Genomic DNA, 21,802 nt, shown 5'->3' with positions numbered 1-21,802 from the left:
CGCCCCACTGCCCGCCGGCCCTTCCGCTTCACTCAGCGGCGCCAGGGAGCAGGACGGGCACCGGGGCCATGGAGAGGACAGCGGGCAAAGAGTTGGCCCTGGTAAGAGGGAGCTGGGGATCCTCAGATCCCACGTCCCTAGCGTAACCCCAGATTCAGAAACTCCAGGCATCCACCCCTCGTTTTCTAACCTTTCTCCAAAATGGATGTGCCCTGGAGTCCTCATTTGGGGATTCAGAGTTCCTGACTCCGTGAAGCGGCTAGTTTGGGGGATGGGGACGGGGGTCTGAGAAGTCTCAGGAGGAGGCGACAGAAAGATTCTTTGTGACATTGGACTCTGGGGTGTCCCCAAATGATACTCCATCTGGGAGAAGGGTACCCGTGGCGAAGAGGGACCCACCTGGGAGCCCACCCCGAGTCTCGCCTACTATGTTCGGGAAAGCGGGCCAAACATAAAGTCAGGGGGCTAAGGCCGGTGGGACGTCCCTGAGCCCGCCTCCACGTCCAGGCACCACTACAGGACTGGGGAGAGGAGACCGAGGATGGCGCCGTGTACAGCGTCTCCCTGCGGCGGCAGCGCAGCCAGCGCTCAACCCCAGAGGGGTCTGGAGACGGCCAGGTGAGGAAGGGGCCGAGGCGAGCAAGTGAGAGTGGACTCAGCTCAGGGGCCTGGGAGTTAGGAGGAGAGGGGAAAGCTGGAGAACCGAGGGTGAGCCTCCTTAGAACAACGGGACCAGGAGGAAGGGCGGAGCTTAGCGGCGACCAGGTGAGTAGAAAGGGCCTGGGGGCGGCCAGGTGACTCGGTTTAAATCCAGGAAACGGGGTGGGGTCAGGTGATAGCGCTCCCCCCCCCAAAAGGTGAAACTGAGCGGCAGGGTGCAGGAAAGCCGAAATGGGGAGCGGCCAGGTGGTGATGGGTGGGACTCAGGCTTGGTCAGTGAAGCTTGGCTGCAAAGCTGACTGAAGCCGGGGATGGCCGGGTGAGAAGGGCACAGAGGGAAGTAAGTGCTTAGAGTAGTGGGGTGTCCTACGGGGTTGATGTGGGCATTTGATGATTGGATATAGATTTAGGGAGTCTCGGATTTTCAGAGAAGGACACGGTCAAAAAAAGGAAAGTGCCAGAGACGGGTATGATTAGAAACAAGGTGCGTGGAACGTTCCTCATCTTATTTCATTCACTGCCCCATTTCCCTGCAGACCCCCATCCCGGCTATGGATACCTTCCTTCAGTACCGTACCAGCAAGGTGCGAGCACTGAGGGCCGCCCGACTGGAGCGGCTGGTGCATGAGTTGGTGTCCGGAGACCGCGAGCAGGATCCTGGCTTTGTGCCTGCCTTCCTGGCCACCCACCGGGCCTTTGTGCCCACGGCCCGCGTTCTGGGCTTTCTGCTACCCCCGCCGCCGCCGCCGCCACCACCACCTGCTGGGTCAGTCATTTTTAGGAGACCCGCACGTCCCCATCCCCAGAACCCATCTGTCTGACCCCCTTCCTCAGATTTGGAACCCCCGGCCACGAGTCCTATAACTCTCATGTGATAGAGCCTTTTTTCTCAGGGTAGACAGCAAGAGGACAGAAGGACAGGATCTGAACTTCAGCAAGAACCTGAGGTTGGTTTCCATTCCCCCCACCCCACCCCCCACTCAAGGGAGCCTGGGGGAGAGAGAGGATCTCAAGGTCAGGTCTGACAGCTGCAAGGTTGGGAAGGTCTAGATCCTTGGGCTTAGTTTTGAGTCACATACCCCTCTCTGTCCAGGGCTGTAGTTTCGGTACTGGGATCTTGGCTGCGAGATCATCCTCAGGACTTCCGGGATCCCCCTGATCATCAGAACCTGGGTGATGTCCGAATCTTTCTGGGCTGGGCAGCCCCAGGAGGGGCAGAAGTCAGGGAAGCAGAGAAACTTCTAGAAGATTTCTTGAAGGAGGCTAAGGAAGAGCAGACAGAGGGGGAGCAGCGACTGGCTTGGGCAGGTAAGGAGCGATCAAGGCCGGTGATATTCCGAGACAATACTACCTACTCAGCTCCAAATGACAGGCCCTGAAGACATTTTATTTATTTAGTTTAGTGCTTGGAAATGAACCTTTGTGCATTCTAGGCAAACACTATACCCCTGAGTCACCCCAGCTCTTGAAGAAAACTCTCTTCCCTTCATCCTTTAGTTTGTTGGTTCCTTCCTTCCTTCCTTTCTTCCTTCCTTCCTTCCTTTGTGTGTGTGTGTGTGTGTGTGTGTGTGTGTGTGTGTGTGTGTGTGTGTATGTGTGTGGTTTATGTATGTGTTCATGTGTGTGGGTGCACATGCACACATGTGTACATGAATGTGGAAGTCGGAGAATGATGCTAGGTGTCTTCCTCTATTGCTGTCTCTTACCTCTGGAGACAAGGTCTCTTCTTGATCCTGGAACTCACCCATTTGGTGAGACTGGCTGGCCGTTGAGCCTCCAGCTTCACAGAGTTTGACTTGCAAATGTTAAACTGTGCCCAGCTGTTTGTGGGTGTTGGGGATCTGAACTCAGGTCCTCACACTTGCATGGGCAAACATGTAACCCACCGAGCCATTTCTCTAGCCCCATAGATGAGCCTTATTTTCTCCACTTGATCACACCTTTAGCCAAAGAATTAGCAGTTGCCTAGTGTCCTCCTGCATGCAGAGATCCTCTGTTCTCTGATTTGGAATGTCACTTAGAGACCTAATGCTTGCCTAGCCAAGAATGGCAACCTGGGTTCAAATCCCAGGCCTGCTGTTTGTTGGTTACTTCGCCTCTCAGAGACCAGTTCCCTTAAATGGGAGTGGTCGTGTGTCTGCTTCTTTTTTTTTTTTTTTTTTGGTTCTTTTTTTCGGAGCTGGGGACCGAACCCAGGGCCTTGTGCTTCCTAGGTAAGCGCTCTACCACTGAGCTAAATCCCCAGCCCCGTGTGTCTGCTTCTTAACCATTGGAGTTGAACCACTAGCTCCGGCCTCCAAATGGTGGGCTAGGGTTCCCACCCTCCTGGAAATCTAACTAAGTCAGTGAGCAGTAAGGGCTGGCCAAGTGTGTTGGCATTTTAATTTGTATTTATTGTTACTGTGTATGTGACACAGGTATGTGGATTCTTGCTTGCCAGAGAAGGTCTTGGAATCTGTTCTCTCTCTCCTTCTACCTTTATATGAGTTCCATGTTTTTAATGACTGGCCCATTGGACCAATCTTATTATTTTATTAAGTGTTGTTTTTATTTTTCAAGACAGGCTCTCATGTAGCGCAGGCTGGCCTCAATTTGTAGCCAAAGATAACCTTGAACTTTGATCTTCCTGCCTCTACCTCCCCAGGGCTAGGGTTACAAGCTCCACCATACCTGGTATTACTTTTGCTACTATTGCAGCTTTTGTTGTTACTTTGTTTTTAATTGATTTGTTTGTTTATACTTCGTGTGTTTGAGGCGTTTTCCTGCTTTAAGTGCACGATGTGCTTGTAGTGCCAGCCAGTAGTGGGGCAAAAGAAGACATTGGATCCCCTGGACCTGGCATTACACACAGCTATAGTCATTATTTTGTTTTATTTATTTTCTTATTTTTTCTCAATAATATATTTTTTATTCACTTTACATCCCGATTACAAACCCTTCTCCTAGTCCCGCCTTTACAAATTCCTCTCCCCACTACCCCACTCACCTTGTTCTTAGAGAAGGGGAAGGCCCCCAACCCCCGCCTTGGGTACCACCCTACCCTGGGGCAGCTAGTCCCAGCAGGACTAAGCAAAAAAGCCCAGGTGGGAGAAGGGGATCCAATGGCAGGCAACAGAGTCAGAGACAGCCCCTGCTCCAGTTGTTAGGGGACCACATGAAGACCAAGCTGCACATCTGCTACAAATGTGTAGGGGGCCTAGGTCCAGTTTGTTTTATTTTTTGAGACAGGGTCTTGCTATGGACCTCATGTTGACCACACCTCTAAGAGGATGACCTTGAACAAATGTGTGGTTTGTGCAGTGCAAGGGACTGAACTCAGGGTCTCCTCCATGCTAGGCAAGCACTCTACGCACTGAGCTATGCCCCAGCTCCTGAGGGCTGGGGTTAAAGATGTGCACCACCACCCAGCTGTTTCCCGTTTTGTTTTTTCTTTTTAATGTTTGTTTGCTTGTGATGCTGGGGGATGGAACCTGCCTAGCCCTGCACAATCCAGGCAAATTTCCCCTTAAATTTAACTTTTTACATATCTACCAGGTGTAGTGGAGTATATGCCAAAATGCCATATTAATACCGTGTTATAGGTACCAAGGTGCCTCAAACTCTAAAATAGGAAGATTTGATTGTAAGCTAGAGGCTAGCCTGTTCTACACAGTGAACTCCTTTGATTGTAAGCTAGAGGCTAGCCTGTTCTACACAGTGAACTCCTTTGATTGTAAGCTAGAGGCTAGCCTGTTCTACACAGTGAACTCCTTTGATTGTAAGCTAGAGGCTAGCCTGTTCTACACAGTGAACTCCTTTGATTGTAAGCTAGAGGCTAGCCTGTTCTACACAGTGAACTCCAGGCCACCAGGACTACATGATGACACCCTGTCTGAAAATAAAGTTGAGGATAGAAAAAAATATTTACAAACCCCATTTGAAGTGTCACTTTTGGGGCTGGTAAGAGAGCTTGACAGAAAGGGGTTTGCTGACAATTCTGGTAGTCTGAGTTTGATGTCTGGATCGCATAATGAAAGGAAAGGACAGACTCTTGACATTTGCGTACACACAAAGGACAAGTGCAGTTTTATTCATTCAGGTATTTATTTATTTATCTATTTATCTATTTAGGGGGCATACTATAGCTCCATGTGCTAATAAGCCATCTCAATAAACCTAAATAAAGTTCTAGATTTTTTTTGCTGGGGGGGGGGCGGTGTTTTGTTTCGTCTCGAGACAGTGTCTCACTGTGGCGCTCTAGCTGGCCTGGAACTTGATATGTGGTGCAAACTGGAGCTGAACTCAAGATAGCTGCCTTCCTCTGCTTCCTAAGTGCTGGGATTAAAGGCAACATACCAGGAAGGAAGGAAGGAAGGAAGGAAGGAAGAAAGGAAGGAAGGGAGAGAGGGAGGGAGGGAGGGAGGGAGGGAGGAAGGAAGGAAGGAAGGAAGGAAGGAAGGAAGAGAGGGAGGGAGGGAGGGAGGGAGGGAGGGAGGGAGGGAGGGAGGGAGGGAGGAAGGGAGGGGCTGGAGAGATGGCTCAGTGGTTAAGATCACTGACTGCTCTTCCAGAGGTCCCGAGTTCAATTCCCAGCAACCACAGGGTGGCTCCTGACCATCTGTAATGAGATCTGATGCCCTCTTCTGGTGTGTCTGAAGACAGCGATAGTGTACTCATATAAACAGAAAGAAATTACATATCAAAAAATTAAAAAAAATAAAGAGAGAGAGAGAGAGAGAGAGAGAGAGAGAGAAGAGAGGGAGAAAGGCCACTTCTCTTCAAAGTGACTCTCTCACACCCTGAGCCTCTGAGGCTGCTTTATTTTTCTGCACATCATTCATGGTTGATTCCTGGCTTTCATGCATCCTGTGAGCGCAGGAACCAAGGCTCCTATGGGCTTTGTCCCCAGAAGTCAGGACAATTTGGATTAGCTAACTGACTGGTTAGTTGCTACAGTCCACCCCCCTCCCAAGCCTTGATGTTGATCTCATCCTGATCTGAATCTGTGTCCCTAAATCCTTTGTTTATCCTTTAATCCTGAGCCTAAGTGGCCCAAGTGGCTGTGCTCTTCCCTGCAGCCCACCCACTTAGCTCCGCCTGCTGACAAAGTCTTTTCTCTCCTTAATTGATTACCAAGAAGTTTCCTTTTCCTGCCATCATTTTAAATCTTTTGTATGGGGGGCTCCTTCACCTCACAGTGTGTGGAGTGTGTGTGTGTGTGTGTGTGTGTGTGTGTGTGTGTGTGTGTGTAAATCAGAAGACAACTCTCTGGATTTTTTTTCTCCCCTTTGACAGTAATCTCCTTTAACCACTGAGCCATCTCACCAGCAACCACCCCTCCTCCCACTGCCTCCCCTCCAACCCCACCCCCAACCCCTTAGACAGGGTCTCACTCTGTAGCTCAGACTAGTCAGAAACTCACTGTGTAGCTGAGGCTGGCTTCGAACTCATGGCAATCTTTCTGCTAAATGTCCTCTCCACAAAGTCTCCCAAGTGCCGGGATCAAAGACCGGCCTCAACACACCTGGATAAATTTGGAAGTTTTTTCTCTTTCTTCCTTCTATATTTCCCTTCTCTCCATTTACTTTGCATATGTGTATGAGTGTTTTGCCTGTGCATATGTCAGCACATCCCATGTATGTATGATGCCCAGAGAGACCACAGGGAGCATTGGATTCCCTGAGACTAGAAGCGTAGACTGTGGTTAGCTGCCACGTGTGTTCTGGGAATCTAACCCAAGCCTTCGGAAGAGCAGTGGAGTGCTCCATACCGCTGAGCCATCCTTTTCAACTGCAAAGTGAGTTTGAAACAATTGTATCTATTTCTCAGGCCCTCCCTGGGCTGCCCAGTCTCCCAGATCAGAGTTTGCAGAGGATTACTCGGAAGAGGAAGGCCTCAGGTCAGAAGGCCCAGAGCTCCTGGACTTTAGCGTGGATGAAGTGGCGGAGCAGCTGACTCTTATGGATGTGGTGGGGAACCCAGCCAGCGGCAGGGTGGGAGGGCAGGAGGAGGCCTGGATGATGAGCATGCATCCCACCGTCATTCTCCCCTACCCAGGAGCTCTTCCTGCGAGTGCGGTCCTGCGAGTGCCTGGGTTCCATGTGGTCTCAGCGCGACCGGCCGGGAGCTGCCGGCATCTCTCCCACAGTGCGCGCCACCGTGGCCCAGTTCAATGCGGTGACCGGCTGTGTGCTGGGCTCGGTGCTCGCTGCGCCCGGCCTGGCGGCCTCGCAGAGGGCACAACGCATTGAAAAATGGATTCGCATCGCCCAGGTGTGCGTCGGGGCTCGGGTGGGGTCCAGCAGCAAATCTTGGGTGAGACTGAGAGAGTAACCTAGCATTATAGGACACAAGATTGGTGGGGCTGAGGATCAGAGACCGGAAGTGGGTGTGCCTGAAAAAATAGGGGTGGGCTGGAGAGATGGCTCAGTGGTTAAGAGCACTGACTGCTCTTCCAGAGGTCCTGAGTTCAAATCCCAGAAATCACATGGTGGCTCACAACCATCTGTAGTGAGATCTGATGCCCTCTTCTGGTCTGAAGACAGCTACAATGTACTTACAAATAAATAAATCTTAAAAAAATTAAAAAAAAAAAAAAAGAGCACTGACTGCTCTTCCAGAGGTCATGAGTTCAATTCCCAGCAACCACATGGTGGCCCACAACCATCTGTAAAGAGATCCGATGCCCTCTTCTGGTGTGTCTGAGACAGCTACAGTGTACTTATATATAATAAATGAATAAATCTTTAAAAAAAAAAGAGCACTAACTGCTTTTCCAGAGGTCTTGAGTTCAAATCCCAGCAACCACATGGTGGCTCACAACCATCTGTAGTGGGATCTGATGCCCTCTTCTGGTGTGTCTGAAGACAGCTGCAGTGTACCTGTATAGGGTTGGAGAAAGAGAGAAGGGAGTAGCCAAGTTCAGCTAAGAGGTCGGGGGTGGGGTGGGGTGGGGGAGCTCCCGAAAATCAAAGGCAACATCGCGGTTTATGTGTTTAGTTACTTGACAGGTGAGACCTGGAGTCTGACCTGGTATCAGAAATCCCAACCGCGAGCTGGGTGTAGTGACACATACCTGTCAATCACAGCCCTGGGGAGGTGGAGGCAGGAGGATGGAGAGTTTGAGATCAACCTCTGATGTGTAACTACCAAGTCACTGTATCAAAGCAGCTGTGAGTGGGAGAGCGCAGTGGAGTGAGGCTGTTGACCAGAGCGCCTCCTTCCCTCTTAATCCTAGCGGTGCCGGGAACTACGAAATTTCTCTTCCCTACGAGCGATCCTGTCCGCCCTGCAGTCTAACCCTATCTACAGGCTCAAGCGCAGCTGGGGAGCTGTGAGCAGGTGAGTCAGGTGCCATGCGCAGTGTACCCCATCCTGGTTGTCCCCTCTGCTGACCCTGACCACGCCCCTCTCCACCCCCACAGGGAACCACTGTCTGTTTTCAGGAAACTGTCGCAGATTTTTTCTGATGAGGATAACCATCTCAGCAGCCGAGCGATTCTTTCCCAGGTATTGGGAACCCCAAATTCAAGGGAGTCGTGCTTGTAACCCCAACCCTTGGAAGGCTAAGGCAGGAGGATCGCTGTGAATTCAGGGTCAGCCTGGTCTACACAGCAACCTGCAGGCTAGCTAGGGCTATATAACAAGACCAGCAGGGTTGGGGATTTAGCTCAGTGGTAGAGCGCTTGCCTAGCAAACACAAGGCCTTGGGTTCGGTTCTCAGCTCCGGAAAAAAACAAAAAAAACCAAGACCAGCATGGAACCATGGGAGACTCTGTCTCAAAATATCCCAAGAGTATGGAAATGGGAAATGGGGGAGGGCTCGGTTGGTAAAGTGAGCTCTGAAGCCGGTAAAAGCTGTCTGGGAGACCTGGAGTCCCAGCAGCCAGGGAGGCAGACACAGCGGGACTCGAGAAACCTAGCCCAACGCATCAAACTCCAGGGTAAGCGAGGGACCCTAGCTCAAAAATACAAAGATTAGTATAGGGAATGCTTGGTATCTGTTATTCATTTACTTTTTTTAAAAAAAAGATGTATTTATTTATTATACATAAGTACACTGTAGCTGACTTCAGACACACCAGAAGAGGGCATCAGATCTCATTACAGATGGTTGTGAGCCACCATGTGGTTGCTGGGATTTGAACTCAGGTCCTCTGGAAGAGCAGTCAATGCTCTTCACCACTGAGCCACTTCTCCAGCCCTGTTATTCATTGATTTACCTATGTATTTATTTATTTAATGTGTATGACTGTTTGCCTCCAGGTATTTGTGTGTACCATGTACATTCATGGCACCTACAGAGATAAAAGCAGGGCATCAGATCCCCTAGAACTGGGGTTATACATGGTTGTGAATGTGGATGCTAGAAAATCAAACCCAGGTCATGTCCAAGAACATCAAATGCTCTTAACCACTGAGCCATCTCTCCAGCCCCAGGATACTTGATGTTGACCTCTGGCTTAACACACACACACACACACACACACACACACACACACACACACACACACACAGTACTGGGAATGTGGCTTAGTCATAGATGTGAAGTCGGTAGGATTCAGGGATGGTGATGTAGACTCTAAGCCCTGCATTCGGAGGATCAGTTGTTCAAGGATAGTTTTGTTTACATAGTGAGATCAAGGGATCTCGTCTCAAAACAAACAAAACAATTCATAAAGCAGGGCCCGGTAGCACATATCTTAATCTCAGCTCTTGGGACGCTGAGGCAGGTGGATCTCTGTGAGTTCAAGACCAGCTTGGTCTACATTGCAAGCTCCAGGCTAGCTATGGCTTAGGAGACTCGGAGCCAGTGGAGGGGAAGCATCTTATTCTGGAAGCATCCTTCCTTTCTTGTTTATAGTGGGCTCAGTTCTCCTTCCTCCTGCTTGTTCTCCCTACTCACAGCCTTATTTCTTCATTCAGTAATGAATGGAGAAAAGCAAGACGCTCAGAGGAAATGACTCCCTAAGGATACAGTTATAGCCGAGGAGGGAAAGGAGCCATGTCTTGGGAATTTCCTTGATAAGCAGGGTTTTGAATGTGGGCCAGTATGTCCGACTTACTGTAGCAGGAGTTGGGTGTGATTAGGGTCAGGAGCTTGTCCTCAGTGTGAATTCTGTGCAGGTGATCATGGGGCCTGATTTCTGGGTCTGGAATATTCTGTCTCCCTTAAGATAGGTGTGTGTTTTACCCACTCACCTCCTGCAGGTCTCTCCCAATGACTCCACCTTCAAGAAGCCTCCCACCTCATCACCTTCACAGTCCCCTTGTGTACCCAGTGTCCCTTGTTTCTGCTTTCCCCGACTGAGTTATCCTGGCTATCCCATCTTTCCCTCGTTAATGGTCAGAGTTTGTCTCATTTGGTCACCCTTGGCTAGTTAGCACTCAAAACAGCGCATGACGGCACAGTCGGTATTCAGTAAATACCACGTGGGGCTGGGGCTGGGGCTCAGTTGGCAGAGGCTTACGCAACATGATGAAGCCCTAGACTCCATCTCCAGCACTGTATACAGTGGGTGAAGCTGGAGCCCCGTGGTAATGGTGGACACCTTTAATCCCAGCGCTTGGGAGGCAGAGGCAGGTGGATCTCTGAGTTCCAGGCCAGCCTGGTCTACAGACCAAGTTGCAGGACAGCCAGGGCTATACTGAGAAACCCCGACTTGGACAAACAAGACAAAACCAAACCAAACCAAAAAATGAGGGAGCTGTGCACACCTGCCACCCTAGCAGTCAGGAGGCAGAGGCAGGAAGATCAAGAGTTCAAAATTACTCTGTGCTACAAAGAGACTTTGAGGTCAGCCAGGGCTACATGAGACCCTGTCTCATAAATAAAGCAAAAAGGAAAGAGGGGGAGGGAGAGGGAGAGGGAGAAAGAGAAGAAAAGAATCTTGTTAGGGATAGAAGGAAGTAAGTAGGTGGCCCTTCTCTGCATACCACTCAGGAACAGAGGCAGGAGGATTCCATATTTGCAAACAGCCTGGGCTACATTTAGACCTTGTCTCAAAACAAAATTAGGAGAAAACAAAATCAAAACAAAAATCCGGGGAACCAGAGAGACGGTTAGTGGTCAAGAACACTTGCAGCCTTTGAGTTTGTTTCCAGTGTTCACAGCTACCTGTGACTAAGCATGTGGGGATCTGATGCCCTCTTCTGGCCGCCTGAGGTACTGCATACACACCACCACCACCACCCCCAACCCCCAAAAATCAAACAAACCAAAACCTTCTAGTGAGAGTGAGGAGGCTTCAAGGGGCAGAAAGCAAACCTCCTGCATGCCAGCCGCCATTTCTGACCCACCAAAAACCAAACACATCCCTGTTCTCGCAGGGGACTCCAGTCTAGATGGGGACAGAACAGACCTTCTTGCTGTCTGAAAAGTACACAGACGTGAGCTCAGGGTCCTCCCAGAGATCCCCAGTTATCCAGTTCTAAGTAGACTGGGGGCAAACATCTTCCCATCCACTCTGGTCTTGCGCTGGCTTCCAGCGTTAGCCATCTGTAGGATAACTCCACACCGTTTGGCGTTAATAGCCTATCTGTGATGTTCTCTTGTTTGAAGGCAGGGTCTCCTGCAGGGACAGGATGACCTTGAGCACCTGATCTTCCTGCCTCTGTGTGGCGTGCTGGGATGACAGGGATATGCTGACCCAGCCAGTTTCTGCACTGCTTGGGATGGGATGCACAGTGCTCCCAACTACAGCCCCAGCCCCTGGCTTATGATTTAAAAAGGAGCGTTAAATCACACTTATTTCTTTGTGTGGATGTCAGTCAGATCGATCCTCTCAAGGTGGATCCTGGAGATCCTACTCAGTTGTCAGCCTTGGCAACAGCCTCCTCCCTCACCGAGCCAGCTTCCCTGCCCCCAGTGTGTGACATTTGAACGGGACTTCAGTATGTGTGCCTCTGTGAGAAGTGTCACAGGTGGGTCTCAGAGGTAGTCTTTCCCTTCCTCTCAGGAAGAGACCACTGAGGGACCCCAAGGTGATGACTGCTCCCCAGGAAGTCTGCCGTCAGTAAGCAATATGGTTCAGGATGGGGACGGGGGTGGAAGGGGGACTCTTGGGGAGTTGGCATGGGGTCAGTGATGCCCATGAGTAACTGAAGCTTTTGGGATTGCAGAAACTGCCCCCAGGTCCTGTCCCCTACCTTGGCACCTTTCTCACAGACTTGGTTATGCTGGATACAGCCTTACCAGATATGTTGAAGGTTTGACCTCCTACCCTTGACTCTTGACCCCTGCTCTATTACCCACAGCCCAACAGTCCTTCATTCATTCAGCTTTGATCTAGCTTGAACTCATACTTCCCTCCACCCCCACATACCATAGAGGCTTGTGCCATCATAGCTCTTGAACTTGACTTTTGACCCTTGACCCTTGACCCTGGATGCTATAGCTCAAGCCAGCTTTGCCCCCTCAGGGAAATCTCATCAACTTTGAAAAGAGGAGGAAGGTAAGTGGGTGGGTAGTGGGGGTTGGTGAGATGCCCCACGGGTGGCAGGCAGGTTGTGACAGGTTCTCAGGAGACACCCCCTCAGGAGTGGGAGATCCTGGCCCGAATCCAGCAGCTACAGCATCGATGCCAGCACTACAGCCTGAGCCCCCGCCCGCCAATCCTGGCTGCCCTTCGTGCCCAGCGCCAGCTCAGCGAGGAGCAGAGGTGACCACCCAACCAAGTCCACCTCATACATTCACCCCACCCTCCTTCCCCTCCAGAAATGTTCCAGACCCCATCCTGAAGACAGGGGTCTGCTACCCGAAGGCCATCACCCTCCTCCAACCCAAAATCCGCCCCATCCTACACTCTGGTTTTAGCCCTTAATGTTCGGTTAGCCATTCAGCTCAATTGTCCCAACTGTTCTGATCCTGTCATCCAAGTCTGCGGCCTTGATCACTAAGTCCTAGTCTGAGGATCTGACACTAGCTTTAGCGCTCTCTCGGCATCCAACTCAGCCAGCCTGTCACTTCCGCCCACCCACTCTTCCAGCCCATGACCTTTACGGTTGGTCCTCTGAATTACCTGGCCCTGAACTTTAGAGTTGGCCCAGATCTCTCTGGACTGTCTGCTTTGTTTAGCTCTTACAGTGTCACACACATGCTAGGTCTGTGCTACACCTCTAAGCCATGGCCCCAGCCATTTACTGGGGCACTCTAGGCAGGGGCTACACCTCTAAGCCATGGCCACAGCTCCTCACTAGAGGACTCTAGCCAAGCACCGTATGTATGAGCTTCACCCCTAGCTAATCTCACCCTGTGAGTGCTGTGCACCCCACTAACTAAACAGTTCACCTCATCTGTAACGAACCCTGATACCCCAGTGATTCCCATTTGTATCCTGACCTTGACCTGGGCTCTAACCCCTCTTCCCTCCCCACCCCCAACATGGTTCACAACTCATTCTGTTAGCTCTTCTGCTTCCTGCTCCAACACCCCTCACATGCTAAACCTCTCTAGCTACCGAGTCTCCCGTGTTATTGAGCCACCAGCTGCCTCCTGTCCCAGCTCCCCTCGTATCCGGCGACGCATCAGCCTGACAAAGCGTCTCAGTGCGTGAGTGTGGGGATGTGTACGGAAAGCCATGTGGGTAGATTAGGGCTATCCAGTCCTGGAGGTAAGACACCCCTGTCCTTACTCTAGGAAGCTGTCCCGGGAGAAGAACCAGTCTCCTGGCGGGAGTCCCGGGGATCCACCCTCACCTACCTCCAGGTCAGTATCCAAGGCAGAAGGGACTAGAGTCACCAGGACAAAAGAGGCCAGGCCTCTCATTCTGAAGTCTGTTCTCACCAGTGTGTCTCCAGGGTCTCCCCCAGCCAGTCCTAGAAGCCAAGACCCTCCTCCTGGCAGTCCTCCAGCTTCACCAGGGCCTCAGAGCCCCAGCACCAAGGTACGACAATAATCTGTGAATGTGTTAAGGACTGGGGCACCCAAGGCTCAGAATGTGTGTATGTGTGCGTGCATGTGTGTGTGGGTGTGTGTGGGAGTATGTGCACACATGTGTGGGTGCACGTGTGCATGCATGTATAGCACTGAAGGTATGTATCCCAGAGACTGACTGTTCTCTGCTGTTTTATCTGAGAGCATCTCAGTGGCCAATGAGCAATCACCTACCTACCATTCTGGCTTCTCCTCAATCTGACTTGGATTCTCCCCTATCTGTAGGCACATCAGGTACGATCCCTACCACCTCTTTTTCCTAATAAGTAGTACTCCAGCTAAATGTAGCACAGGCCTGTAATCTCAGTAGTTGGGATGGAGATGAGAGGATCAGGTGTTCAAAGCCATCCTTGGCTACATTATAAGGTTATGCTCTGTGACATCCCAACTCAACAACACAAGCAAACAAAAAATACTGGCATTCAATCGAGGACCTCATAAGGGCGTTACCACTGAGCCGTACCCCAGGTCCTCACTGTCTTGAGACAGGGTCATACCAAGTTGCCCAGGCTAGCCTTGAGCTTGTGATCCTCCTACCTCAGCCTCTCCAATAGCTGGGATGACAGTTCTGTGCCAGCAGCTCCAACTGACAGTTCTTCAAAGACAAGCCCCTAGATTTGCCTGTCCACACGCACGACAGGGAAGTACTCCAAGCACCCACAGGACTGTGCGCGAGGGTGCTCAGCTGCTCTCTGATGGGGTATGGTAGGTTTCCAACTGTGAGCACAGCTATGTATGCACACTGTGAACTTGGCTTTGTGTGGATGTGGGATGTGTGTCCGTTTGTTTCTGTGACAGAGAACTGTAGTTTGTGTGTTATGGGATGACGTGTACTCAGCCGTGTGCGTGTACCCTAATGTGTGGTCCCCGCTCCTGTGTGTGAGGACTCTGGGTGTGTTCATCAGTTGATGTGTACAGTGGGGTGGGAACCTCGTGGTTCTCACCACACAGCTGAGCAAGGCTGCAGCCTCTGCTGTTCCACACTGTCTACAGCTGTCCCTGAGCATGGAGCCACCAGGGCCCTGGCCCATGACCTTGACCCCGAGCAGCTCTCGAACTCCCCTCCTTGGGCAGCAGACTTCAGAGGCCCGCGTCATCCGCGTCAGCATCAACAATAACCATGGGAATCTCTATCGGAGCATCTTGGTGAGGGCTGGGAGGGGACGGCCTTGCCCTTAGATCTGGGACCCTGTCCCTTTAACATCTCTCCCTCTCTAATTTGTTTTTTTTTTTTTTTTTAAGATTTTATTTATTATATATAAGCACACTGTAGCTGCCTAAAGAAACCAGAAGAGGGCATCAGATCCCATTACAGATAACTGTGAGCCACCATGTGGTTGCTGGGAATTGAACTCAGGACCTCTGGAAGAGCAGTCAGTGCTCTTAACCGCTGAGCCATCTCTCCAGACCTCTAATTTGTTTTTAAATTACATTTATGTCGTGTGCACGTGTAGGTCAGGTGACAGCTTGCAGGAGTCCGTTCTCTCGTCCCACCATGCCAGTGCCAGGGACTGAGCTCAGGTTGTGGGGCATGGAGCAGCCGTCTCCTGCCCAGCTGTCTCACAGGTCCTTCCCTGTTCTTCTTTTCCAGCTTACTTGTCAGGATAAAGCCCCCAGCGTGGTGCAAAGAGCCCTGGAGAAGCACAATGTGCCCCAGCCCTGGGCCCGGGACTACCAGCTCCTCCAGGTCTTGCCTGGGGACAGAGGTAAGCAGAGACAGCTTGAGGGCTTAGGGGGTCTCGGCTCCATCCTGGCTGGAGCAGGGAGGCAGACTCTTGAGGCCACTGTTCAGTCCACACCTGCAGTGGGGAAGCAGAGGGAGACAATGCTACGGCTCATCTTGCTTTCTCCTTCAAAAAAAAACTTTCTTTCTTTTCTTTTTCTTCCTTTTCTTTTTCTTTTTTTTTTCTTTTTCTTTTTCTTTTTTTTTTTTTTACATTTTATGTATTTCACTTTTGAGCAAGGCCAGGTGTTGGTGGCAAGCATCTTTAATCGTAGCACTCAGGAGGCAGGAGGCAGAGGCAGGCCAGTTGCCGAGTTCGAGGCCAGCCTGGACTATAGGGCAAGTTCCAGGACAGCCAGAGCTACACAGAAAAACTCTGTCTTGAAAAACAAACAAGGGCTGGAGAGATGGCTCAGTGGTTAAGAGCACTGACTGCTCTTCCAGAGGTCCTGAGTTCAAATTCCGGCAACCACAAGGTGGTTCACAATCATCTGTAATGAGATCCGATGCCCTCTTTCGGTGTGTCTGAAGACAGCTACAGTGTATTCATATCTAATAAATAAATCTTTAAAAATATTTAAAAAAGAAAAACAAACAAACAAAAACCATTCTTGAGTGGGGTATATTCATGACACTGCACACGTGGAGGTCCGACAACAACTTGAGGAGTTCACTCTCTCCTTCTACCCTGTGGGCCCCGGAGCTCAAACGTAGCTTGTCAGGCTTGCAATGAGCACTTTTACCCACTTAGCCATCCCACGGGTCTGTACCGTGTTTGCTTTTTGCTTTTTTTTTCTTTCTTTCTTTCTGGTTTTTCCAAGACAGGGTTTCTCTGTGCAGCTTTTGCTGTCCTGGAATTCTCTGTACTTTTGCTGTGTACTTTTGCTGGCCTAGAACTCAGAGATCCACCTGCCTCTGTCTCCTGAGTGCTGGGATTAAAGGCTTGCACCACCACCACCTGGCTTCTTACTGTGTTAAGCCGTGTAGAACCTCAGCCCATTTGGTAACGCCACCACATTCAGGCAGGTCCTCTGCCTCAGTTAGCCTAACCCAGGTAATGGGCCCAACCAAGTTTGTCTCTGAAGTCATTCTAGTATTGAGTTACAACCTGCACCAACCATCACTGCCCAGCTTGACTAGGGCTAGCAAAGCCACAAGTCAATTCAGGCAGAATGTTGATGTACCATGAAGTGTGTAAAATGTCTGTGACTGGATGGTCTTTCTGGGGTTGTGAGGCAGTGATATTATCCAGGGTCAGATAGGAAAAGATGTAGAAAGCTTGTAGGTTTTGCTGTTCAGCCTCAGGCTGACCCAGCAGGCAACTGAAGGGGTTGGAAGAGAGAATGAATCTGTTTGGCTCATCATGAGGGCCCTGGGGTCACTTGAACTTGCACTGGGACAGGGCCAAATGATCTTGGATTCAGAAGTGCAGGGTAGTCCAGGCTTGGTCAGAAATTGGCAAGAGGTGGTGCTATAAAGCGTGGTATAAAGTAAGCAAGACACCAGCAAAGAATTTATGAGCCTGGTGGGATGGCTCAATGGTAAGAGCACACACTGTTCTAGCAGAGGACCCAGGTTTGGTTCCAGCACCCATTTCAGGTAACTCATGACCTGTAACTCTAGCTCCAGGGGCCTGACCCCCCTGACCTCTGTGGGCATCTGCAGCCATATGCATACACATATATGCACAATTAAAACAATCAAAATCAGGGGCTGGGGATTTAGCTCAGTGGTAGAGCGCTTACCTAGGAAGCGCAAGGCCCTGGGTTCGGTCCCCAGCTCCGAAAAAAAGAACCAAAAAAAAAAAAAAAAAAAACAATCAAAATCAGAGCTGGAGCTATGATTCAGTTGTTAAAAGCACTGGCTGTTCTTTCAGAGGACTCAGGTTTGGTTTCCAGCCCCCACATGGCAGCTCACAACCATTTATAACACCAGTTTCTGGGGATTCAACACCCTCTTCTGGCCTCTGTGAGCACCAGGCATGCACATAGTACACATACTTACATACATACATAATACATACATACATACTTCCATGCATACATATACACAGGCAAAACACACATTCACATAAAATAAAAATGGATAACAATAATAACTTAGAGAATGTATGAAGGCTGGGTGACGGCTCACTTGGTAGAGCATTTGCTGTGCAAGCATGGGAACCTGAGCTGGAGTTCCCAGAACCTATGCAATAAAGCTGGGTGTGGTGTTGTGGATCCATAATCCCAGTGAGAGAGAGAGAGAGAGAGAGAGAGAGAGAGAGAGAGAGAGAGAGAGAGTCAGGCGAATCCCTGAGCCTCACTGGCCAGCCCTACTTAATGAGTTCCAGGCCAGTAAGGGGGCCCTGTCTTAAAAAAAAAAAAAAAAAAAAAACAACCGGGCTGGAGAGAAGGCTCATTGCTTGAGAGCACTCACCGCTCTTCCAGAGGTCCTGAGTTCAATTCCCAGCAACCACATGGTGTCTCACAACCATCTGTAATGGATCTGGTGCCCTCTTCTGGTGTGTCTGAAGATAATGAACGTGTACTCATATACATAAAAGTAAATTTTTCTTAAAAAATAAAACAAACAAAAAACCTAAAAAGTCACAGGATCCTGAGGAACAACATTTAAGACTTACATGCACACACGGAGCATGGGGGCACAGGCCTGTAATCCCAGCATTTAGGAGGCCAGGGCCAGCCTGGGCTACAGAGTGAATTTAAGGCTAGTCTGAACAGTTTAGTATGACCTGGTCTTAAAGAGAAAAAAAGAGCCAGGGGCAGTTGGGAGTGGTGACAGGGTCTGTAATTCTAACCACCCAAGAGGCTGAGCAAGAAATTCCAAGTTCAAAGCCTAGAGCAGGCATGGTGACTCAAACCTGCAATCCCAGCATTTGGGAGAGTGAGGCAGGAGAATTGTAATGAGTCACAGGTTGGCCAGGACAACTTAGTGAGACCCTGTTTTAAAAGAATACAAATAGGTCCAGAGTGTAGTGCAGTTGCTCGAGAGCTCGGTTAACACCTGTGGAAACCTAACTCTGTCCCAGCATACAAACCAGGTCTGGTGGTGACACCTTGTAATCCCAACACTCAAGAGATGAAGGCAGGAGAATCAGGAGTTCAAGGTCACCTACATAGAGAGGAGGAAGCCAGCCTAAGCTACATAAGACCCTGTCACAAAAACTGTAACAAAAGTCACAAGAAAAAAAAGGGGGCTCCGGATATAGCTCAGTAATAGGCTGCTCACCTTACATATCCAAGGCTAGCCCTTAGTGAGAGAGAGCTGTGAATATAGCTCAGTGGCAGTATGTGCCTACCATGTGTAAAGCTGGGTTCAGTGTCCAGTGCCAACTGTGCCTGTGTGTGTGCATGTGTGTGTGTGTGTTATTATGCATATAAATATTCATACATACAAACACACACACTATATGGGTTACTTTTCTGTTGCTGTGATAAACACCATGAGTAAGGTAGCCTATAGAAGGAAGTTTATTTGGGCTCATGGTTCCAAAGAGAAAAGCCCATGACACTGATGGCTCACATCTTGAATGGCAAGCACAAAGCAGTCCTTACTTGAGATGGCACATGGCTTTAAACTCTCCAAAGTCTGTCCCCAATGATGTACTTCTTTCAACAAAGCCATACTTCCTAAGCCTCCCCAGGCAATGCCACCAACTAGAGACCATGTATTCAAGAGCCCAAGACTGTGTGGAACATCTCAATTCAAACCCACAGCCCTACTCACTTGCACAAAGAACCCTTCGAGGTCGAGTGTGGAAGCCCTTAGCTTCCACAAGTGGAAGGCCTGTGGAAGTGATCTGGAATAATTGTCCCAGCAGCCTGAGCTTGCCTGGGAAGTAGTTTGGGAGAGGTTGGGGTGTGGGGGAAGCCATTTGAATGGTAGAAGTTTGCCCAAGGAGCCCCCAGAATTTGCAGGTCTTCCACTGTAGCCCCTGTTTCCATGCAGAGCTCCTGATTCCTGACAGTGCCAATGTCTTCTATGCTATGAACCCAGCTGCCCCTGGTGACTTCTTACTTCGTCGGAAGGAGGGGACAGGACATACACCCTCTGCCTCCCCAAGCTGAGGCGGTGCTCTCCCTGTCCTGAGCCAGAGGCACAGCTGACAGCTTGGAACCTGGATTTTACTACCATCAAAGTAGGGGCCCTGGAGAGCCTCTGTCCCCAGTGGAAACCATTTTGCTCTGTACCCTGGGGTCCCCCAACTTTGGGCCATTGGAGCCCCATCTCTTTGACTCCCTGGGCCCTTGACCATTATTCTAAAAGCATGGATGTGTGGGAAGAGTGTAAAACTAGGAAGAATCAAGGGCGCTCAGCTTAGGTGGGAGAGCCTTTGCCCAGCAGCCCCAGACCCTGGATGGTTTCCCAGCACTTCCAAAATAAAAGTCCTAAGGGACTTGGACTATGAGATGCAGTTCAGTCACATTCTAACATTCAGGACTCTGAGACCCAGGACAGAGCATAGACAATGTGGTGACACACATCCGTAATCCCAGTGCTTGGGACGGGGGATCAGGAGAATCATCCTTGGCTACATAGTGAGTGCAGGACAAACCTGGGCTACATCATGAAACCCCACTCAAAAAAAAAAAAAATCCTAAGGAGAGGTAGGGAAATCTTAAGGGAAGTTCAGGGTTTCCTCCCCCGCAGTTTCAGGAGGGGCTGTCCTGCTTTTCTGTCACCTGGTGGATAAATGGGAAGAGGGAAGAGGTTACCCATCCCTTGCAAATACAGACAGTGAGAAACTGGGCATGACGGTGCCTGTCACTGGGGGAGGCGGGAGGATTTTGAGTTCAAGACCATTTTCAGCTGTAGTGTGACTTCCAGACCAGCGAAAGAAAGAAAAAAAGAAAGAAGGAAGGAAAGAAAGAAAGAAAGAAAGAAAGAGAAAAGAAAAGAAGGAAGGAAGGAAAGAAAGAAAAGAAAAGAAAAGAAAAGAAAGGAAGAGAAAGGAAGAGAAAGAAAGAGAGTAGCATAGATGAATCAAGCCAGAGGTGAGGTGAGCTCAGAGGCTCAGAGACTCAGAGGCTCAAAGACAGTCTTGAAGACAGCAGCAGCAGTGCTTTGGTTTAGACTGGACTCTGACAGGGTTCTGGGTCTCATCAAGTTCTCTTCTGTCTCAGGGGACCTGCACAGTGGCTCAGTAGAAAAAGTGTTTGCTTTACAAGCATGAGAGCCTCAATTCAGATCCCGGCACCCACATTAAAAGGGGAGAGTGGGGTACATCTATCATCCCAACTCTAGGAGGTGGAGAGAGACAGATCCCAGGAGATCACTAGGCAAGCAGTTCAGAGTGTTTCAAAGAGTAATGTTGAGGCGCCATCAGGCTGGCTCCATGGGTCCAGTGACCTGGGTTCAATCTCCAGGATCTGTGTAAAGGTGGAAGGAGAAAACTGACTTCACCAACGTATCCTCTGACGTACACGTGTGCACCAACACATACACGCACGCGCGCGCGCACACACACACACACACACACACACACACGGTTTCTCTGTGTGTTCCCCTGGATGTCCTGGGACTCACTCGGTAGATCAGCCTGGCCCTGACTCACAGAGACCTGCCTGCTCTGCCTCCCAAGTGCTGGGATTAAAGTGTGCACCACCAACTGCCCAGCTCCAAGGGCTACCCTTAAAAGGGAGGGGTGAGTCTCCCCCTTCCACAGTTTCTGGTTTCTGCCGGTTAGAATGAAGACATGAGGTGACAGTATGGTTGAGTGGTCACTCCTCTGAATAACTGAGCAACAAGAGGGAAGGCACCTGGGCCCCCGAGCCCAGCTGTCCTGTAGACGACTTTCTGGTAGACAGTAATGGCTCAGAGAGTAATGGGTGTAATGTCAGAAATAAATTGCTACTTCTCCCTGCTATTATTTGGGTTTGTCTTAGTGCCAAAAAGAACATACCTTTGACCCCAGCACTCAGGAGGCAGAGGCGACTCCAAGTATAGCCAGGGCTACACAAAGAAAACCAAACCAGGGAGGGGCTAGAGAGATGACTCACAACCATCTGTAATGGGATCCAATGCCCCCTGCTGGTGTGTCTGAAGACAGCTACAGTGTATTCATATAACACAAAATTAATAAAATAATTCAAAGGAAGAGAAGCACAACAAAAGGATATTCTTGGGTGTCTTGATTTGTTTCTATCGTGTGTGTGTGTGTGTGTGTGTGTGTGTGTGTGTGTGTGTGTTTTATTTTATTTTATTTTTTTTTAATTTTTTTTTCGGAGCTGGGGACCGAACCCAGGGCCTTGTGCTTCCTAGGCAAGCGCTCTACCACTGAGCTAAATCCCCAACCCCGTGTGTTTTATTTTTGAGACAGGGTCTCTCACTGAGCCTGGCATTCAGCTGGGCTGGCCAGTGAGCTTAGGGACCCATCTCCATCTCACTGCAGTAAGGTTTCATGCAGGAAGTCCTCATCCTGCCTTCTCCACGGGTGCTGGCAATTTGAACTCTGGTCCTCATGCTTGCACAGCAAGCACTTTACCTCCTGAACCTTCTCCTTA

At 50.0% G+C, this 21,802-nt stretch overlaps 1 protein-coding gene across 25 annotated transcripts; it reads left to right on the top strand.

The window, feature by feature from the left end:
• Positions 1–19: 19 nt before the first annotated feature.
• Positions 20–21,415, top strand: Rgl3 (ral guanine nucleotide dissociation stimulator like 3). 25 transcript variants are annotated; one of them, NM_001429149.1, is given in 19 exon segments: positions 20–101; positions 508–618; positions 1,197–1,426; positions 1,554–1,607; positions 1,754–1,968; positions 6,469–6,608; positions 6,697–6,912; positions 7,877–7,980; positions 8,064–8,148; positions 11,598–11,654; positions 11,761–11,847; positions 12,060–12,092; positions 12,178–12,299; positions 13,094–13,185; positions 13,277–13,345; positions 13,438–13,523; positions 14,567–14,719; positions 15,165–15,279; positions 19,248–21,412. In NM_001429149.1, coding segments are annotated over 19 exon segments (2,121 nt in total). In that variant the 5' UTR covers positions 20–68; the 3' UTR covers positions 19,367–21,412.
• Positions 21,416–21,802: the final 387 nt, after the last annotated feature.

The sequence above is a fragment of the Rattus norvegicus genome, chromosome 8 (assembly GCF_021556685.1).
Source record: "Rattus norvegicus strain SHRSP/BbbUtx chromosome 8, alternate assembly SHRSP_T2T, whole genome shotgun sequence".
Taxonomy (NCBI): Eukaryota; Metazoa; Chordata; class Mammalia; order Rodentia; family Muridae; genus Rattus; species Rattus norvegicus.
Note: the sequence above shows the minus strand (reverse complement) of the source record. Positions and strands in the feature narration are given on the sequence as shown.

Excerpts from the sequence above, each read along its gene's own strand:
- Rgl3 (XM_087560823.1), top strand. The coding sequence starts at position 69 with ATGGAGAGGACAGCGGGCAAAGAGTTGGCCCTG. Across the intron at positions 619-1,196 it reads AGGGGTCTGGAGACGGCCAG|ACCCCCATCCCGGCTATGGA; the intron begins GTGAGGAAGGGG and ends ATTTCCCTGCAG. Across the intron at positions 8,149-11,597 it reads GCCGAGCGATTCTTTCCCAG|GAAGAGACCACTGAGGGACC; the intron begins GTATTGGGAACC and ends CCTTCCTCTCAG.